General features: G+C 39.8%; 2 protein-coding genes and 1 non-coding gene across 3 annotated transcripts; 2 read left to right on the forward strand and 1 right to left on the reverse strand.

The window, feature by feature from the left end:
- Window positions 1-345: 345 nt before the first annotated feature.
- Window positions 346-6,536, forward strand: saraf (store-operated calcium entry-associated regulatory factor). Its single transcript, XM_046400596.1, has 7 exons — window positions 346-559; window positions 1,548-1,726; window positions 3,332-3,509; window positions 3,589-3,882; window positions 4,046-4,196; window positions 4,331-4,428; window positions 5,829-6,536. The coding sequence occupies exons 1-7, from the start codon at window positions 493-495 to the stop codon at window positions 5,852-5,854; spliced, it is 993 nt and encodes a 330-aa protein (XP_046256552.1). The 5' UTR covers window positions 346-492; the 3' UTR covers window positions 5,855-6,536.
- Window positions 6,537-10,360: 3,824 nt separating this feature from the next.
- si:dkey-9i23.6 (myb-like protein X) lies at window positions 10,361-20,820 on the reverse strand. The gene is made up of 8 exons (XM_046400607.1): window positions 19,020-20,820; window positions 16,200-18,067; window positions 15,429-15,586; window positions 12,939-13,294; window positions 11,151-11,239; window positions 10,956-11,058; window positions 10,640-10,752; window positions 10,361-10,553 (listed from the first exon to the last, which is right to left on the reverse strand). Exons 2-8 carry the CDS (start codon window positions 17,817-17,819, stop codon window positions 10,452-10,454), a joined length of 2,541 nt encoding a protein of 846 aa, XP_046256563.1. The 5' UTR covers window positions 17,820-18,067; window positions 19,020-20,820; the 3' UTR covers window positions 10,361-10,451.
- Window positions 20,821-22,084: 1,264 nt separating this feature from the next.
- Window positions 22,085-22,176, forward strand: trnar-ucu. Its single transcript is given in 2 exon segments — window positions 22,085-22,121; window positions 22,141-22,176. It is a non-coding gene; the product is annotated as a tRNA-Arg (tRNA).
- Window positions 22,177-22,296: the final 120 nt, after the last annotated feature.

The following is a 22,296-nucleotide window of genomic DNA, read 5'->3' on the forward strand; positions in this document are numbered from 1 at the left end:
CCTGGGTTCCAACAGTAATGTTCACCATTCTTTAATTTTAAGCTTCAAAACCACGAATGTAAAAAGAGCAGTAGTGAAGGATTTTTTTTAATTTCAAATATTCCTGTATTTATTTTTTTTAAACTGAATTCATATTTCATTGAGCCAGGTTTATTGTGACACACTGTAAACAGTCAGTATATTTGTATAGAAATGCTATGTTACATCAGCAATGTGAGAGGCCGTGTTTATAAGACAAGCCTCTGCTATTTAAATATTTCATACATTTACATCAGAGCCCAAGTCTCGCTCTCTTAATCCACTACAGCAGTCGTGCTCGATCTCTATTGGTTGGCCACAAGGGAAACAGTTGACGCAACGCGGAAGTTTGGGTTTCTTGTGTTCGGGTTAGCAACACTTCGTGACGCAGACGTTTTCCATCTTGCTAATGTTTTTAATTAGTTGAGAGAAACAGCGTTTGTCAGTGGAAACTGTTGGATATACGGCAAGAAAATGAAACGGTTTATTACAGTTGTGTTTTTGTTTTTATTGGTGGGGGACACCAAAAGTTGGGACGACGGTAGGTTTGACTTCCGTTAACTTTTGCTTCGGTATAATTTTAAACTTAACGTCGGAGGTGTCATTTTATGTGTTTTATATATATATATATATATATATATATATATATATATATATATATGTATATGTATATGCAGCTTCCTTGTTAAGGAATTGTGGTACACCAACAGCACTCAAAGAGACAAACGAATTTGCAACAAAATTAAACATGCACATTAGTTTAAATTAGGCTACGTAAATTAGTTTTGGTGCTAACTATTTTTCACCGAATAAAAGTAAAAGCAGGTCTTGTGGCGTCCATATGCCACATAGTTGCAAAATCTAGTTATTAGGCTAATCTTAATATAATGTTATCCGATGCTGTCAATATCACTGACATCTGCTCGTAAAGGAGTCATTTTCTGTCTTGTCCTGTCAGTTTAGCTTACATTTTTCCCTATCCTATGTCAGTATTTTAATATCAAATACATTTTGATGTAGATGAGAACCAGTACGTCCACATTTGAAAATACTGTACAAGCTATTTATCATGGCTGACTGACAGAGGTGTGATATAAAAGATAGAAACGTTCTGTTTTGATGCTCATCAGTAGCACCAGTACAGCCTTAAAAATGAGTACAGAGCTAAATCAACACCTCACCTTTATTGCATCACTGTAATCTTCCCAGAGGGATGATTTATTACAGGCCTGCTGTGTGTGTGTGTGTGTGTGTGTGTGTGTGTGTGTGTGTGTGTGTGTCCGTGTCCAAGCATCCTCTGATCAGCATGGCTAATTATTAGGATATAACATATTTGAAGCGCCATTACCTCATAAACCTGTTGCTTGTTGTTTTAAAGATCCAATTCACAATGGCTTGTTTGAAAAGAACCTATCAAGAATCCTTGTATGTCATACTTTACATTGTGTTCCACCAATAACTTGTGTATGTTTGCATAAATATGTAATATTAAAATGGAAACCAATGTTTTTCTCCTCGCCGCTCTGCAGGCAGCGTGCTGTTGCGGGATGTCCAAGTTTTGACTCTGTACAGGGGTCGCTACACCACGGCGAGGCGCTCCAGCCCCGTCCCTCAGCTCCAGTGTGTCGGAGGCTCGGCAGGCTGCAAGGCCTTCGTCCCGGAGGTGGTCCAGTGTCAGAACAAAGGCTGGGATGGAGTGGATGTGCAGGTGAGGAGAGTGAGGTGGGGTGTATGCAGTGTAATTATTTGTTCACAGATTGTCATCAAATAATCACATTCACATTTTCAGATGGCTCATTTTGCCTGAGTGACAGTATAAAACCCAGAGGTCTTCAATTCACTGTCATAGAAGATTAAAAAAAACTTTTTCTAAGCCTCATTGAGTGAGTTTTTGGCATATTTGCTTAAATATAGTCATAAATGATATGAAATGACCATTAGTTTGATAATTGATGCATTGATTATTCATTGCAGCTCTAATTCTATGTTCCACTCCTGGGGGAGTTCAAGAACATTTTTCAGATATTCAAACTTGTGGTTTTTCACTTGGTGCCTAAAAGTAGATGAAGTTCATGTGGTAAATTTGATACCTAGCCCCACAGAAACGGGGAGAAAACAAAACAAAACTAAACAGAAAAGCAACACCTCCAGCTTTGTCACACATTCCAACCAAAGACTGACTGATTTGCTAGGCTGATACACCATATAGACAAAAGTATTGGGATGGGGATGCTTTTCAGGGGTTTGTCCCCTCACTTCCAGTGAAATTTTAGTGCTTTGACATACCAAGTCATTTTGGACAATGCTATGCTTCTAACTTTGTGGAAAGCCCCTTTTTATTCCAGCATGACTGTGCCCCAGTGCACAAAACAAAGTCCACAAGGACATGGCTGGATGAGTTTGGTGTGGAAAACTCGAGTGGCCCACACAGAGCCCTGACCTCACTGAACACCTTTGGGTTGAATTACAATGGAGATTGTGAGCCTGACCTTTTCTTCCAACATCAGTGTCTGCCCTCACTAATACTCCACTGCATGAATCAGCAAAAATTCTCACAGAAAATCTCCAGAATCTTGTTCAAAGCCTCCCAGAAGAGTGGAAGCTGTTATGGCTGCAAAGGGGGGACCAACACTACTCTCAGTTCTGCACCAATACTTTTGTCTATATGATGTGTGTTGTTAATTGCCACAACTGCATATTACTCACCAATTGAAAATGACAACCCTTTTCACTGTTTCTCTGCAGCATGAATGAGCAAAAAGTCCCATAGAAACAAACATTGTTTGGAAAGCCTTCCCAGAGGAGTTGAAGCTGTTATAGCTGCAAAGCTGTCTGTGTATTTAGAATGTGATGTCATTAAATTCTCTTATCAGAATCAGAATTCATTTATTTATCCCCGAGGGGAAATTCTTTCTTTCTTTTTCGTGTAGTGGTTTTGTCTATACAATGTATAGAGTTTGTACACCGGAGACACTAATTTGTAGAGTTACGCTCGACAACACTGCTTCAAATGTCCAGAACAATGGTTTGTGTTCCTTAGTGGGAAGCCAGTGAGGAATCCTGCCCTAACAAGTGAGCAGGCACTGGTCACTGCTGTTGCAGAGTAGGACTTAATACTGTACATGAGTCTGCCAGTTCTTGTTTCCTTAATGCCAGGAGGTGTGATTACCTGTGAACTTCCTTGATTTTGGAATGAAAGAGAAGTAAGCATTTGCATACGTGTAAGGAATTCTCAAGCTTGTAGTGAATATGAGAATAAAGTTTTGAAACTTTTATTCGCTGGTTGTAATTTTCCCCTCCTGTCCCCTCACAGTGGGAGTGTAAGACCGATATGGACAACGCGTACCGATTCGGTCGCATTGAGGTGAGCTGCGAGGGCTACAGCCACCCTGCTGATGCCTACATATTGAAGGGCTCCTGTGGGCTGGAGTACACGCTGGAACTGACTGAAGAGGGCAGGAGGACACACACTGGATTCAAGGGATTTCAAGGTAGGAAGATGGGGAATTATGAAGCTCCTGCTTCACACGAGGCATATTTAGAAACACCTTTCCTGTTTGTCTGTCTCAGATCTTGGGGGCTTTGCCTCCAGTTTCTTCAGTGGTTTTTCGGGAAGCAAGCATCATCCTCACCAGCACCACCAGCAGAACCACCAGAGCTCCTATCCGTCAGCCAGTGAGGACTCAGGAAGTCTGCTGGTGATCGCTGTGCTTCTGCTCTTAGCCTACGGCATCTACAAGCTTTTCCTCAGTGGGAACACATCCCAGTCGGGGCCGGACTATGGGCAGGCTGGTTACTCCAGAGATAATTACCATGGTTCCACCGCAGGACCACCCCCCCCAGGATTCAAACCTGATTTCACAGGTAGAACGGTTTTGATAGAGCAACAATAGATGTCTGGTTTGCACTGCAGATTGATATGTTCTTTTCTCTCTTAGAAATAATTATATATGTACTGTAGTATGAAATAAGATTACATCTTGCCTGCTATCTTGCTGAAACCTTGGATCTCCTTTTGTGTGCTCAGACTATCCTGGTGCCACCCCAGGCTATGGTTTCCACAGTGACTACACTTATAGACATCAGTACCCAGGAGGCCGAGCTGGTGGCACAGGTGGAGGCTTCTGGACCGGTTTGGGGACAGGAGGCCTGCTGGGATATCTATTTGGCCGTCAGAGGTTAGCATTTAACAAAGAAATGAGAGAAAAATTCTGAAAAATGACATGACTTTCTCGTATCCCGGAAAAGCATTATTCCACTCCTGTTCCATTCAGAGCTGTCAGGTTATTTTTAGTGTGTGCTTGTTTTGCAGAAACCAGCCCTACAACTATAACTACTCCAATTACAATGACAGCAGACGTCCTCCTGCTGGAAACCCCTCCTCTTCCTCGGGAACCCGCACTGCTTCAGGTAGAAGGACTGCATCTTAGCAAACAGAGCCACATACAGACACATGTGACACCAGATCTGAAGTGAGAAGACACTGATAAAAAGATTGTTATAGATAATCAATATCTAACTGACTTTCTGGGTTCTCTTGAACATGACAAGGAATGCCTTGAGGAAATTTCTTCAGATGTAGCACATCTGCGTACTGGGACTCAGAGTAGAATTAGAATTTGGCAGTCAAAGGTCACTGTGACCTCACGAAACACCAAAACCTTTTTACCATAACTTGAAAATTCATGTATTAATTATGACAAATTTGTACATAAATCTGTATAACTTTGTGTGTATGAGTTTCACAACTCAGGAACAACTCAGGGGAGATTGTGATCATATTTCACATTTGGTCAGATACTGAATTGGTGACACCAGTTCTGGGTGTCCACCTTGAAACTGTGCTGATTGTATAGGTCTTCCATACTGTTGGGTTGAGCATGTGTGGGGAGCATCCACATGACTGGGGTCGAGGTCAGGGTTCTGTGCGGGCCATTTGGGTTCTTTTGTACCGGACTCATTCAGCCATGGCTTTGTGTGGAGCTTGCTTTGTGCACTGGGGCCCAGTTGTGCTGGAGTGGAGGGGGACCTTCCCGGATTGTTGCTGCAGGGTTGGAGGCATAACATTGTCCAAAATGTGTTGTTATGCTGAAGCATTAAGATTTCCCTTCACTGGAAGTAAGGGGTCAAGTGAAATCCCTGAAAAACAGCCCCAAACCACACCTGAATTCAGTCATCAAGATATGATATGTGTGGAAAATATCCACTTAAGTATGGATATTATGTTTTGTGATATTGTATTGAAAACACTGCATTGACTTTTAATTAGTAGTTTATATGCAGTGATTTGATTTAACAGTGTTGTAATCTGTCTTCAGCCATTTCACCCATTTTCCTAAGAACATAGGAGCATCAACTGAGACAAGGAGTAAGCACATATCACATATCATATCTATAAAGTAAACATGAAGAACACACAAATGTCGTATTTCCGACAGAAAAAATGTCACTCTGTTGTTTCTTCTCACGTCATGCAAATGGAGAAGTTTCACATGTCATATGTTGTTGTGCTTGGAGCAGTGTAATAATGTCACCATGGCGTTGGTCATTTTCAGTCACCACTGACTCTGACCTGCACACAGCGTTTCTGCCTGCAGAAGCAGCTGTCTGTCAGTGGCACTTCCTGTGGAGCTGAGAGGACAGCTGCTGGACAAATTCGCTCACAGAACAGAATACCATAACATACATAACTATTGTGAATGTGATGAGTTTCCATAGATACGCTGTGACAACACCTCAGCAGTTCGTGAGCATTCAGTGACATGTTGTAAGCACAGCTGGCTCACTAACATTGTTTTTTTGTTTGCCAGGTTTTGGAGGAACCAAGAGAAGATAGAAGCTGTGAAGGTGGACTGATTTTCTGCAATAGTTGACAATGAAAGAATTTGACCTGGTGCACTTTTAACAGAGGACCTCAGTGTTGGCTGCTGCACCATGAGAAGAGACTCTCTCCATGCAGAGATGAACAGAACTTTGATGTCATCTAATGACAGGAAGCACTTGTTTTTCTGTGAACGTGTGGTTTCAGTTTTAGCCTGATGGCCTCATGTTTGGAAGATCACCGTATGACTTTCATGCATTTTAAGAAGGTGAATGCTTTGCAGTTGTTTGTTGATTTGATCAGCATGTTGTAGGTAAGGTGACATGTTATTGCAGAGGTGGTCAGGTGGTTACATAGGTAATAGATGACAGATCTCTCTTGCAAACCTTTTGAATTTATATGAATTAATAAGTTTAAATGCAGCTGAACAGAGATAAGAATGATGACTCAAATGATTTGAATTGGTTAACCAGAAAAGTCTCATGGAAAAAAAGACCATGTTTTTATTGTACATTCGTCCATCTGTCTGTCTCACCATTGCTTTATTTGCCTTTACTTGCAGGCCCTCACACCTTTGCTTTCTGTATCTCTGAACAAGATCAGTTTAAATACAGTTGAGGTTATGATGTGTGATATTTTGATAACTAAGTAATAAAAAGAGACAAAAAAATGATGCTCCATGTTTCTTTGCCTCAAACATTCTATGGTTCCATTTTTCACTGTAATTGACTGAATTACTTTACTTTTTTATGACATTCACTAAAATGATGAAACTATGAGCTAAAAAGTGCTCTAAAGCTCTTTAAGACTAAGAACTGAGTCAGGTGATGATTATTTGTGAGTTTAGTTCCTTTTGCATACTGTACAAGTTCTCCATCCAATGTGAACATGAAAATATAGATTGTAAATGCTTTGAGCTTAAGTTTGAGCTTATAACTGTAAAATGCACCAAATAAGTAAAATGACAATATTCTCTCCTCCTGTAATAATTCATCAAATGAGTAAATTACTAATGTACAGCTTTGTTTTGGGTGAAGCAGCAACAGGGAACACAACAACAGCTGTTCACAAGCTAAAACAAAAAAAGATCTGGTGTTCTGATGGGGCCTCCCCTTCAAGTATAAACCAGTTCCAAGACTTACAGTGCATCCGAACGTATTCGCCCCGCTTCGCTTTTTCCACACTTTGTTATGTTACAGTCTCATTCCACAATGGATTAAATGAAACTTCTCCCTCAAAATTCTACACAAAATACCTCATAATGACAAGTGAAACAAGTTTGCTTGAATTTTTTTGCAAATTTATTAAAAATGAAAAACAAAAAATGTAACATGCACTTAAGTGTTCACACCTGTTGCCATGACACTCAAAATTGAGCTCAGATACATCCTGTTTCATTGATCATCCTTCAGAGGTTTCTACAACTTCAGTTGAGTCCACCTGTGGTAAATTCAGTTGATTGGGCATGATTTGGAAAGGCACACACATGTCTATATAAGCCCTCACAGGTGACAGTGCATGTCAGAGCACAAACCAAGCCATGAAGCCAAAGGAAATTATCTGTAGACCTCCAAGACAGGATTGTGTTGAGGTACACATCTGGGATCTTCAGATTTCTGCTGCATTAAAGGTCCCAAAGAGCACAGCTGTGTCCAGAATCCATAAGTGGAAGAAGTTTGGAACCACCAGGACTCTTCCTAGAGCTGGCCGCCCAACTAAACTGAGTGATCGGGGTAGATGGGCCTTAGTCACCAAGAACCCAATGGTCACCCTGACAGAGCTCCAGTGTTGCTCTGTGGAGAGGGGAGAACCTTCAAGAAGGACAACCATTTCTGCAGTACTCCACCAGTCAGGCCTGTATGGTAGAGTGGCCAGATGGAAGCCACTCCTCAGTAAAATGCATATGAAAGCCAGAGTTTGCTAAAAGGCACCTGAAGGACTCTCAGCCCACAAGAAGCAAAATTCTCTGGTCTGATGAAACAAAGATTGAACTCTTTGGCATGAATGACAAGCGTCATGTCTGGAGGAAACCAGGCACTGCTCATCACCTGGCCAATACCATTCCTACTGTGAAGCAGGGTGGTGGTAGCATCATGCTGTGGGGATGTTTTGCGGCAGCAGGAACTGGGAGACTATTAAGGGTCGAAGGAAAGATGACTGCAGCAATGTACAGAGACATCCTTGCTGACAACCTGCTCCAGAGTGCACTGGACCTCAGACTGGGGCGAAGGTTTGTCTTCCAACAGGACAACGACCCTAAGCACACAGCCAACATCACAAAGGAGTGGCTTCGGGTCAACTCTGTGCATGTCCTTGAGTGGCCCAGCCAGAGCCCAGACTTGAACCCTATTGAGCACCTCTAGAGAGATCTGAAAATGGCTACACACCAACGCTCCCATCCAACCTGATGGAGCTTTGAGGTTCTGCATTGAAGAGTGGGAGAAACTGCCCAAAAATAAGTGTGCCAAGCTTATAGGATCATACTCAAAAAGACTTGATTTTTGTTTTTTTATTTTTAATACATTTGCTAAATAATGCAAGCAAACTTTTTTTTTTCTTTGTCATTATGGGGAATTCTGTGTAGAATGTTTGAGAAAAATAAAATTTAATCCACTTTGGAATGAGATTGGAACATAACAAAATGTGCAAAAAGCAAAGCAGTGTGAATGCTTTCCGGATGGACTGTAGGTTCCGAGATCAGAGTGATTTATATTTTTGACTGCAATAGGAAGAACAGACGCAAAATGAAGAGGTAAGAGAGGCTTGATGAATTCTTATACATTTGTGCAGTACAGTATCTAAGTTAATTCAGTGTGAGTGAAACAAACATTCAGACTACTCTTAAGGTGCAAAGAACAAGATACAAAAACAGGTACAAACGTAGTGCAATATACAGAAATTCTGAGTAATCAGTAGTCAATAAGTAATCATTAGTTACAAAATATTTAGCACCTGAAACAGACATCAAGTGGTGGGTTTCATTCACAAAATGATCAGCATGCAGATTCACAAATGTGGGAATCTGTACCTCTGTGATGTAACCTTTGAACGTACACCAGTCAGCCATAACATTATTACCACTTGTCTAATATTGATTTGGTCCCCTCATTTGCTGGCAAAGCAGCCCTGACCCATCGAGGCGTGGACTTCACTAGACCTCTGAAGGTATGCTGTGGTATCTTTCTGTTTAGGTAGGTGGTACATGTCAAAGTGACACCCACATGAATGGCAGGAGCCAAGATTTCCCAGCAGAACATTGCTCAAAACATCTTCTAATAGTGCATCCTAGTGTCATGTAAGGTTAGCGATGCACATGCACCTGGCTATCTACATGATGGAAAAGAAAACATGATTCATCAGACCAGGCCACCCTCTTCTATTGCTCTGTGGTCCAGTTCTGATGCTCATGTGCCCATTGTAGGTGCTTTTGTCAGTGGACAAACCGTGATGCACTGTTCGTTCTGACACATTTCTGTTGGAACAAGCATTAACTTTTTCAGCAATTTGAGCTACAGTAGCTCTTCTACTGGACCAGATAACATGGGCCTTCCCTGAGTCTTGACTGCCCCTGCCCACTTTTGGTAGGTCCTGACCACTGCAGACTGGGAACATCCACAAGAGCTGCAGTTTGGGAGATGCTCTGACACGGTCGTCAAGCCACCACAACTTGGTCTGTGTCAGAGTTACTCAAATCCTTATGCTTGTCCATTTTTTCTGCTTCCAACTGAACAACTTCAAGGACCAAATGTTCACTTGCTGCCTTATATATCCTACTCACTGCCAGGTGCCACCATAATGGGATAATCAGTGTTATTAACCTTACCCGCCAGTAGTAATAATGTTATGGTTGATAGGTGCATATGCATTAAAAAATTAAAAACTTAAAAATGAAAATGCATTTGTTATCTACTTACCCCCATGCAATGGAAAGTTGAATGTTTCCTCATCCACAAAACATTTCTGGAGCTTCACAGCCAAAAAGTATTGCAGCATTCTCTTAAACAACTGAAGAAGCTGGGGACTTGTTTTAAAATGAGAAAAAAAAAACATAAAAACATAAAATGGCTCCATACAGCTCGACCAGCGTAATCCAAGTCTTCAGAGGTAGTACAGAGATTCCAAATTGATTTGAAGATGTTATTTACATCCTTTTTTAAGCCGATATCGAGCTTCTTCAGTTGTGATTGCTGCGTTCCATTGCTGTGGAGCTCCAGAAATGAAACTTCACCCTACTTTAAATCAGCATGGGATGAGTAGATAATCTCTGATACTATAACATTACATTTATTAAGATCCAATATTGCATTATTATTAAAAGGACACTGAAAACAACTCAAAATTTGGTTAATTTCACATTGAAATGGAAATCACACAGTAATCTGCAGGAATTAACACCCCTGCTGGGCCTGCTGGTTATGAAACATTTTCATGATCACACACTGGGTAAGACAATACATGAATGATAGTCAAGGAAAAATATCCTTACTTTGTATAGTCTTCTCATTATCCATACAATTAAAAAAAGAGGGGTGGCGGGGGATGTTTTTTTTTTTTTTTTTTACAAAAATTGATGTTAATATCGAACACGTGAATAAAATCAAAGAAGCATCCTCTACTTTCCTCTGTCTTCCTTTGGCCGTGCTGCTCTCAGCATGGTCTTATCCTTCAAAGCCATCTTTATCTTGGCCAGACTTCTGGGGCTGCTTCCCCCAGACTGACATGCACAGAAAGACAAGATCAAAGATGTCAGGTGAAGAGGACTCATCACAGTGATGAAATATGGCTTGTTCTTATACTAACCTTGACTGTTAAGAGCTGCTCCTCTCCTCCTGAAGCTGGGATGTTGTAGAAGATGGAGGCAGGGAAGACTTGTTGTGAAGAGGTGGAGGAAGAAGACTGGCTGGATGTCTCAACTTCAAAACAAGACTCATGTCATTTTTCTACATTCATTACATATTCTACATACTACCTCATGCAGAAAGACAAATCATATTTTCTATTTTTAGTTTTCTACAGTTTGTGTGTGAGATTGAAGCAGTATGTGTGCAAGCTACGTAGTAGACTTTTAGACTGTAGACTAAATAGCTGGGTATTAGAAAAGAGAGCATTGTCTGACCATGTCTGCGAAAGCAACAACGTTTCCGTGCTGCTCTGTGTTTCCTCTTCTTGCTCAACTTGATGAGATACTTCTTAACTTCGTTGTCTAAAACCCCCTGAGACTTGTAATAAAAGACAAATGAATATAACAATTAAAATGTGATCTGAAATTTAACACAAAATATGGAACATTGTTTTTTGACGCCTCACCAACCTTAATATCAAAAATGTTCATGTATGCGTTTGCAGGCTCCACAGGCTGGGTGATCTCCACTGTGTCGTAAATGTCTTTGGTCCTGGGGCCTGTTTGGAAGAATCAAGACAATAACACTCTGCCGTGGTGCCAGTGATTCTCAGGTATCAAAGCTAAGGTGAACTGTGAATAATTATCACTTAAAGTCTACAGAACCACTTCCTGTTTCAGCTTTGAGCTACTTAGTGTAGTTCAGTCAGCCAGCCCATGTGGAATAGTTGATTACATGAGCAGGGGTGGATAGTGATGCAGTACATTTACTTGAGTGGTGTACTTAATTGCATTTATCAACTATCTGCACTTAACGTGAGTATTTTTTTTTTTAACTTATGACTTTTACTCTACATTTGAAAGACAAATAGACGTTCCTGTAACTTCCTGTAAAGCTACGTACTTTCAATCATAGCTTTGAAGTCAGTGGATTAAATTTCTTTTCTAAAACATATAGGCCATAAGGGGTGTTTGTCACAGGAGACAAACAATCACAGTAAATAAATAAATAAATACAGCTCAACTAAACTAAACTAATTAATAAACCAATCATTTTTTGAACAGTTCAGTTTGAACTTGCTTATGATGATGAAAATGATCTGATGGTTATGACACATGAAGATGGCCAGCAGAGTATCCACGGCCACATCTGAAGTCCGTGTTTGGTAGTTTTGAAATAAAGAAAGATTCATATTGTTTTAAATGTTTGCTCTGTTTACCTCACACAAATTTAATCTCTGCCTGCAAAAATTAAATGGAGAAAGCTTGTCAAGTTCTGTAAACATCAATTCAAGATAAATATTGTAAGTGGTCTTTGGTGCATTTTAAAAGCTCATTTGTCATTTTATGGCCAGGTCCTGTGGAATACTATGCATACTAATAGTGAGCTGGCAAAAATAGGAGTAAACTTTATAGACTTTGAAGTCCTTCCAGAAATTTATCTTTTAATCTTGTCAGATTAAAACAATACTGTTAGTAGGTACAGGTGCCAATACCTGGTATTAAATGGGCTGCAGGACTAAATTATTAAAGGCTGTTACATATATATGAGTTCTGATGTCTGAAGACCTGGTCGGTCTGAGACGCCTGTGGTTACCGCGGTAACAGCAGTCTCAGTGATAACAGCAGAGGACATGGTGTATCTATTAACAGTGCAGCCAAACAAGCTCAGGTTGTTTTTGTAAAGATGTCTGAGCTAATGAGCTAACTAACGCTACAGCTCAGCAGAGGAACACGCCATTAATGTTTACATCCTCCCCGTCACAAGCACAGTCTGTGAGCAGATGCACTTTTCCTCCCGTATGGTCATACAGTCCTGATAGCAATCAGATTAAATACTGCCGGATTATAGGATTATATGCTGCATTGGTTCCTGTGAATCCCTCATGTACAGTATGTAAAGCCAATTTGAACGGTGGATTCTGTCACAAACAATGAAGACTGATTCTATACATATAGGTATACATATACAAGGTGTGGAATGTAAATATACTGAAATACATGCAGCTATTGCAACCATAAATAATATCAAAAATTTGTTTTGATTAGTAAATTAGTGTGGCTTTCAGTGAGGAGTTTAAGTGTGCCAAGTTTATCTGAATGGTGTTTTAAAGACCTTCCAGCTGACTATTTAATCCAGAAAATATTGGGTAAGATGCTCAATATCATCGTATAACATTGCTTCAGGTTTTTATACACATTCAATCTAAACATGATGGCACTGGGCTTTAAAACACATCTATGTCTGGTTATACTTACTCATCTGATTTGTTTCTTCATCCAGTAATATCTTTGGTATGACAGGTACTCTGTCCATCTCTTGTTTTCCATGTGTTTGGCTTTCTTCTGTAACAATATTTGACAGGCTGATAGGCTCATAGATAGGTTCCTCTAGGACAGCAGGGGTGCCGTCAAACACATCTGGTGTGAGTTCAGTACTAGAGTTAAACTGAAAGTTCTCACTGAGCTGTCCTGTGTCCCCTGAGTGTGACTGACATGAAGGTGGGTCATGTCCAGAGCTCATGTCTCTGTACAGGAACTGTGACCATTCATCACCTGACAGAAGCTCCTCCATCAGGTTCACTGAACTGTAGACCTTGAAGGAGCTGAAAGGACTGTGAAGAATGCAAACAGTTCATGGAAACAGTATTACAGAGTAAGCATTTATACAAATACATTTAATGTTTTACTATTTGTTGACTGCTTACTGAACTCCAAATGGATTAAACTCAGAATGAATGCTTCGTCAACCACTGCAATGTTATGTAATAACTCAGCAAGAAAGCAAGTAAGTGCATTTTCCAAAAATATCCCATTTATTGAACCTCGACTTTCAATTTGTACTGTTGATTGAAAACATATCTGAAAGTATTTCGGTCATTCTGGAGATTAAGAGAGGTGTCTAAGTCTTTCTCAATGCTTCCAGCTACTTCCAACCCTCACTGATACTTCACAAATGTTACACAAAATATGAAAGTATATGTAACAAAATATTGTAGAAAAATGTCAAAGAAAACCTGCGGTACTGATTACATTTTTTAAGAGAAAATCAACAATTCTGCTTTTTGAACCCTTTTGCTCCTGAGTTTGTTTAGTAATAACGTGTAAGTCTCAAGTTTAAGGCATTCATATTGTTGCACTCTGCTTTCCACAAAGAATGAAAAAAGAGAGCTGACACTGAACACCTGCTTACTTGTCTGACAGCCCAGCAAGTTTTGGCACTAAAGAATTCCTTTTCAGATGCTGTTTTGAGCACTTTTCTTACAGAGGTTTTAGTTCTGACTTCCTTTGCTCTGGCTCTCACCTCATTTTGGTTCCTATAAATAATGTCAATTTCACAATATCTCACAAATGTAAAGTACCGGTAATGTAAATTAAAGTATGCTGGTAACTGTAGTTTGTATGAAGCAAAGGTGGATATAGTGGATTCATTTAGGATCATTTTAAGCAGCGGATTAATCTACTTTTGGTGCTCTAGTCTAGGTGTTTGGGACAGCAGGACAGTGTCTGGGTGCATATAAAATAAAATGATTGTGTTCATGGTTTTGAAGGAACATGTCATCCACTACAACACTGTGATTTATGTACTTGAATTAAAAATACATAAGAAAACAGATTTTTCAAAAGGAACATAATGACAAAATGGGGCATTTTTCATATTCTCTCTTTGGAGTGCAACAGCCAATGTCAAAGTCAAGTAATTGGGGTGAATATGTGTGTGTGTGTGTGTGTGTGTGTGTGTGTGTGTGTGTGAGCATGCATGTGTGCATAACTGAAACAGATAACCATGGGAAAAACAGGGGACTTTCTAAGTAATGAAAAGAGAGGTAGAGAGAGAACAGATGACAACAGAGAGAAGGGAGGAAGGAGTCTATACGAGCATGGGATAGACAGAATTAGAAAGATGAGAAACAGTGAAGAGGAAAAGATGAGAGGGCATGTTGAAAGAGAGAAAGAATGAAGGAAACCTGGTATTAAATGGGCTGCAGGACTAAATTATTAAAGGCTATTACATATATATGAGTTCTGATGTCTGAAGACCTGGTTGGTCTGAGATGCCTGTGGTTACCGCGGTAACAGCATGGGGTAGACAGAATTAGAAAGATGAGGAACAGTGAAGAGGAAAAGATGAGAGGGCATGTTGGAAGAGATAAAGAATGAAGGAAAACCTGGTATTAAATGGGCTGCAGGACTAAATTATTAAAGGCTATTACATATATATGAGTTCTGATGTCTGAAGACCTGGTCGGTCTGAGATGCCTGTGGTTACCGCGGTAACAGCATGGGACAGACAGAATTAGAAAGATGAGGAACAGTGAAGAGGAAAAGATGAGAGGGCATGTTGGAAGAGATAAAGAACGAAGGAGAAACAAAAGAAAGCTGGGGAAAAGACCAAATAATGAGATATTAAAGTGGTGAGACAGGTTTGACTTCATCACTCTAGCCTGAACTTTAATAGTCTGTCATAAGGTGATAAGACAAGGACTCTAAGTAACAGCATGTTTGGGCGTGTGTGTGGGTGTGCATGTGTGTGTGCGTGCGTGTGCGTGTGATTGATAGAAACAAAGGGGGAAGTTACAACAAGGAAAGACAATAAAAGAAGAAATGTGCCAGAACAGATTTTAAAAACTGAACTGGGAAATATACCCAGGCACTATGTCAGATATGTTTAAAGAATATACTAAAACATATTTATTTCATTTACCTGTAAACAGCGTATCTTTACTTAACTTAAGAGTGTGTGCTCACCTTTCTGATGTTGCATTTCTTCTTTTAATCCCCTCCTCCTTCAGGTCAGCATGGTTCTCTCTTTCCGTCACTGCTGATGGGTGCACAGTATCGTCACCTAAATCTTCTGATTTCTCCTCATCGTTTATCCCACCTTCCTCCCAGTGCCTCCTTACATCCTTCAGGTTCAACAATTCAAAACAATCAAGGAAGGCTGGTTCAACTAGCAGACTACTCACGCTAAAGGTTCAGAAACACTAGATGGTTACCAGGTGACAACCATTTTATCCTCCTTAGCACATAGAACTCCAGTTAACAGTAGAACTAAATCTGAGTCAATCAGAATCCATATTACTCCAATCTCTACAATAGAATATATTCAAGCAGTGGCTTTTTTCCTCTGGCATAATGTCCAGGGTGGGAGGCTCAGTGGCTGGAGTAATGTCACACTGCTGTGCCCTGTGGATGCACTTCATGTAAACACAGGGAACTGGACAAATCACTGTTATTTCAACACTTACCAATTGATCAGAAAGTGAAAAGACAATGCATAGCGACAATTTGGAGGGACATTGGGCTATGTTTCAAGGTAAAACAACATATTTGATGTTCGCTAACATTAGCATTTAGTCAATTGGTGGTTGTATTGATTATCCCCTTGGTATGATGGTATCCATTATAACTCAGCACGTAAAAACACAAATTGGCCACAAGATGTTGGCTTTCCAAAATAAAATACAAGTTCTAAAACGAGGGTGATTTGTTTTTGAGAAGTACTCTAAGTGAACTTACCTTTGTTACATCAATATCATTCTCTCTTACTCCAGCCATGTCCATCTCAACTGTTTTGGTTCTTCTTTTCTCCTCTCTTCCATCTTTCAATTTACTCATCACCTTTTTGGCTAACTGTTTCACCTTTTCCCTTGCATTGGTCTTCTGGTTCGTGTGCTTCAGTTGCCCATCCAGAAGTGCCTCAGCAATTTCCTGTGTGCCCTCTGATCTCTTCAACCCTAACTGACAAGGATCCAACTTTACCCCCATCACATCTGTCTCTCCCTGATGTCCAGATGACAATTCAGACATTCCTACGGAACCTTGCAAACCTGACATCTGGATTTCTGTGCTTTCTGTCCATTTGAGTGTCTCCATGTTTGAGTCTGTCTCTGAATGGTTGACCTGAGCAAGAACCTCTTGTGAAAGAGGACCGAGTTGTCCATTTGTTTTGTTCTGGTGTTCTTTTCTGGGGTTCTGAGACTCATAATTGACTGCGTCGTTCTCTGTTGTGATTACTGGCATTGCTCTGTTTCTACAAGGGGGCATGAGACAAAATCTTCGCCCCTCTGCTGGCCATTCAACCACCTGATTCACTGCAGATTTGGGGATGTTCATTGTTATTTCTCCTGGTTGGAAAGGCATTTCTGTCATGATTGAAGTGGTTGACTCATTATCTCCATTTAACTTCTCTCTGTCCTTTACTTCTCCTTCATTTTCATCCTTTTCCTTGTTCATCAAGTCCTTGTCTATCCACTGTTCATCATTCTGCTTTCCCATCTCCTTCTCCTCTTCTGTCCCAGCCTTCATGGAGTCAATGGACTGAGGAGTTTTGATGTTTAATTTTGGTGGATATTTTCGAGGTGGCTTTGGAGGAGGGTGTGGCAGAATTGTTGGTTCTGGTTTTGATGAAGCTGTAGATGTACAGTTCCTGTTAGTTGGTGCCAAGTCAGATTCTTCATCTGTGGTAATGTCCATCCCAGGCAGGGATGAAGTTTCTGTCATGGTAGAAGTGGTCAACCCAATATTACCAGGATCTTGATCTTCCTTCTCCCTGTCCTGTCCTTTCTCTCCACCATTCTTCTTGTCTGTAAATGATACTAACATCTGTTGTGGAGGTTTTGATAAATCCAGATGGTTTTCTGTTTGAGATGTTTCTTCATTCTCTTCCATCTTCTCATTTCTCTCAGTTAGATCTTGTTCTTGTATGTTCTTCTTGTCCATCAACTTTTCTTTAAGCTCCTTCCATTCCGCCTCTTGTTTGCTTCCATGAATTCCTTCTTCTGAGTTATTGGACCTTGGAGTTTTTATAGCTGATTTAAGAGGAGGTCTTGGAGAATACTGTGTTTGGCTGTTTGGTTCCAATTTAGGTAAAATTCCAACTATACTACTATTGAGCATGCCATGTTCTTCCACAGGCACATGACCCAAGCTTTGATTGGTTCCTTTAACTCCACCCAATACAGGAGTTGCATGGCATCCCAGTGAGTTCAAGGGTTTCTTCTCTGTTTTAGAAGCTTTCAACTGTGAGCCCTGGCATAAAGTTTTTGCAGATATAGGTGACCTCTGGTAAGACTTGGGAGGTAGTGGGGGAGGAGTTGCCAGTGTGGAAGGAAACGTCAGTTCTTTTCTGTTGTCCATTTCAGGAATGTGCGCAGAGGTGGAGCTCTTTATTTCCCGAGCAGTACAAATGATAGATCTGGATCTGGATCTAACATGAGGTCCCAGTCCTGTTCAGTCTCTTTCTGGTACAGAGCCAGTACGTTGATGACTTGTTTAAGTGTCTGTGGTTGTGAACAGTGGTGGTCTGAGTGTGACTTGGTGAGTATTTGGATCTTTCTGATTAGTGTGTACTTTTGAGCATGTATCCATTTAGGGAGTATCACAGTCTAATGTGAGAGAAACAGAAAGAGGCAACGTGAATCATTATCCATACAATACATAGTAAGCAAAAACAATACGTAAAGTAGCACCCCACATTAATGAAATAAACAACATTTCACATCTTTCTGATATACAGAACACTGTATGTTCCAACTATGTATTTATTAAAGTATCTATCAATCTATTTTACATAAGGTCCAGTGGTGGAAATTACATAGTACATTTACACAAGCATAATAAAAGCATACTTATAAGTTAGTTATTTTACAAATAAATATGTTTTTTTTATTTCAACTTATATAATGCATGTAAAATATTGTGATTTTTTACAGATTAAACTATCCTAAGTATATAAAATAGTTAAAATGAGCTTCACCTCAACTGGCTATACAAGTTTAATGCTGCTTAGACACTAAAGGATCAGAAATAATAATCTACTAAAATACTGCATTATATAGTCACAATATGATACTGAAAGGGCGCATTCTCATGCATGTTGAGTAGATTTTTCTGAAATACCTCCATGCTTTTACTTAAAGCTTTTACTTAAACTGGCTTTTGTCCACTTGAGGACATCAGAACAAGCTTTAATCACAACAATGACTTATGATCAAATTTTAAGGTTGTTACATTGTGGTACTACAGAGTTTGGTCATAATCACTGTGAGTTTGTCCATACCACTGACCCCTTTCATGTTACATATATATAGATTTTCATTAGTACAGCTTTAAAAAAGATTTTGTATGCAAGACTTTCATTTACGATCATTTGGTATATTGGCATATGGTATTAAAGCTAACAGTACACGGTCTGAATACTTTCCCACTATTGCTGATTTTGATTTGTTCAGTAGTTTGTACTAGTTCATCAAATTCTCCCTACAGAGCATTATTAGTGTTTTAATTCAGTTTCTCATTGTATCAGCATACGTCATGATGTAAGGTGCAATCTCTTACCACTTTTTCTCTTAACTTGGCAGGTCTCCTCTGTGTGTATTCCTCAATCGCTCTTTCTTTGTCCCTCGTCACATTTGGTTTTATACTGCTTCATCTCTTTCAGCCTGTATATTTTCATCCCTGCTTCCTTCTGTCTAAGGTTTTCCTCATTCTCAGAGGTCAGACGATAGTATCGTAACTGACAAAACCAGTTTTACCTTATGCCCTTTTTTTCATTCACTCTCTGTTGCATGTTTTCTGATTTCTGGTTTCATGATTTTCTCATCCTTACTGTTACCCTTCAGGGAGATGCATTTTCTCTCTTCAGATACATTTTCTCTCTTCAGGCAGTTTACAGTTGCAAGTTACTCTTTGTGTGGCTGAGGCACAGTGAGGCGGGGGAATGGTAAGCAGACATGTCTGTGGATGACTCATCCGGCAATAATGGTAATATACTGTAATGTCTCATATGCTCACTCTCACTCTTTGAACTATTCTGCGTCACAATAGATACTGATTAACATATTTTGACTGCAAATAAGTAGAGGTGTTCTGACTAGAACAATAAGAAAGTCTGATTAAACCCAATAAAGCACCATATGCTGGTCATCCAGATTTGCAAGGTGAAACCAGCAACTTTTGCCCAAATCAGTGAGTGGAAGAAAAAAACTGTGAAAATTAGTATACATTTACATACTTATTTCATTTCTTATTTCATATTGTATCTACTAGTGCAATGGCATGAAGGACTACGTTATTAAGCACTACTCTGTGTTGGCTCAGCTTGATGAGATACATCTGAACTTCACTGTTTAGAATTCTCCGAGACGGTAATTGAAAGACAAATGAATATAACAATTAAAATGTGATATTAAATGTAAATATGGAAATGACACATTGTTTTTTGATGTATCACCAGCCTTAATACCCAAAAGGGTTATGTTTCTGTTTGCAGGCTCCACAGGCTGGGTGATCTCCACTGTGTCGTAAATGTCTTTGGTCCTGGGGCCTGTTTGGAAGAATCAACACAATAACACTCTGCCGTGGTGCCAGTGATTCTCAGGTATCAAAGCTAAGGTGAACTGTGAATAATTATCACCCAAAGTCTACAGAACCACTTCCTGTTTCAGCTTTGAGCTACTTAGTGTAGTTCAGTCAGCCAACCCATGTGGAATAGTTGATTACATGAGCAGGGGTGGATAGTGATGCAGTACATTTACTTGAGTGGTGTACTTAATTGCATTATTCGTCTATCTGTACTTAACTTTAGTACTCCGACACATACACACACATCTTTTACTTACAAACTCCACTGGAATTTATTTTTAACAAGTCAATCATCAGCCATTCAAAGGAAACGTCTTTTAGCTTGCTGACTGTTGCTTCATTATTGAAACGATATCAGTAGCAGAGGGAAATATTACTTCCTCGGCTACTGTACGCAGCTTTTTACATTAAGCAACTCCGTGTTCTACTTTGTACCAGGCTAGTTGAGCATTTGCAGGAACAGATGCAGCTTTGGTAAAGCGACTCTGTTGTGCACATGTTGTTGTATGTGTTGTCTCCAAGTGGCGTTTCTGTTAGAAGCTGAAATTTTCAGTTCCACAGCACACTGAGGTCTCTCCTTGTTACCCATTGTTGTACTGCAAGTGGAGATAAATGCCTTGTCATATGTTTTTGTCTTTCCTTTGGAAGTTATGTTTTGACTGACTGACAATTTTAAAAATACTTCCTGGGTCCTTTTGTCCAAGAAAAGTAAATCAAAACATGCTGATAGAAAGAGAAGGACTGGAGCAGGGTCTTCCTGAAATATTCCACTTAACCAGAACAAGCTGTGTTAAATAGCTTGTTAAACTAGTGTCATTTCTGATCACAGCATAGCTTAGGTAGGAGGTCTGCTAAAATCATTTTTCACTTCATAAACTTGCTAATGTTTTAAGATATGGCAACATCAGCTTTACTGTTAAAATGTATTTTTAGCTGATAAATGTAATGTTTTCAACACATGAATTTGTTTGCTGTTGTGTTTTGTCATGGGCAAAAGTGCCTCCCATGTAAGAAAAATATATAACCGCTTCGGTTAATATTTTTTTTTTCATTTCAATTCTGATATATAGTTGATACTACATTTGTAAAAATTAAAATAGAATTTGAGCTTCATCGAGGACTACCTCGCGACCCCCTAGTTGAATTTCCAGCCAATTTCGGTACAATGGCGTCAACAGGAAGTACATAGCTGTTCGTAGAAGGGCTGTGCAGGCACTGAGATTCAGGACAGTATAAATTAGTTCAATATCTTTAAGCCAATCACCTACTAAGTCCTGAATAAATCCTTCATACTGTCATGAAGGTCATTGGGCAGTGCATGTTGGTTAATATGGCGAGAATAAATTGATGATTCAACATTTTTTCATGACAATGTAACAATGTTATGACGTACATCACGTAACCACCCACTGCTTGAAAGTTAGATCCAAACATTGAATCACCGTTAACATTTCCGCTTCGCTTACGCACATTCGCCCTTTTATTTTGAAGGCTCACACATGCAAACAGGAAGTTTTATCAGGTTTGTTTAAGATACATAGATTTGAGGGTGCAGTACTGAAAATGGGGCGTGAATGACGTCGATCCATCATGTATCTTTTAAGGACAGAAACAGAAAAAGAAGGCGCTTCGGTTTTTTCATTGGACTACAGATCCGATGATCTCGATCTACGAGTAAATATTTTCAGAGGAAGAGAGCGACCAAGCTAGGTGGGGAGAATCCTTTGACGACTCATAACGTCAGCGTTAACGTTGGACACTTTGCCCAACAAAAAACAAAAGATGGCAGTCATTAAGGTGTACAAATGCTTAACAGTGTTAAGCATATTGTATTGACTTCCTCACATAAACGTTACATTACCTGACCGGAAAACAAGGAGGCTTGAATGTCTATTCCTCTTTCGGTCCCGTGGCCGTCTGTAGTCCAAAAGTCGTTCCGAAATTTTTCACGCAAGACATTTGTCTTCACAATAACGGTACCACGCGGTTTACGTCACTCTAAACTACAAGAGGAATAAACACAGAGGCGTTCAACAGGTGGCTCCGTGGCGCAATGGATAGCGCATTGGACTTCTAGTCAAGCACTTGAGAAGTGATTCAAAGGTTGTGGGTTCGAGTCCCACCGGAGTCGCATTTTTAAGTTTGATTTGAAAATAACAACGTTTATTTATGCTCTAAATTACACATTTACCAATTTATTTAACGGATTATGTGTTTATTTAATTATATTCGTATGTATTTACTCCAAATT

Source organism: Scatophagus argus, chromosome 2 (assembly GCF_020382885.2).
Source record: "Scatophagus argus isolate fScaArg1 chromosome 2, fScaArg1.pri, whole genome shotgun sequence".
In the NCBI taxonomy this organism is placed as follows: Eukaryota; Metazoa; Chordata; class Actinopteri; family Scatophagidae; genus Scatophagus; species Scatophagus argus.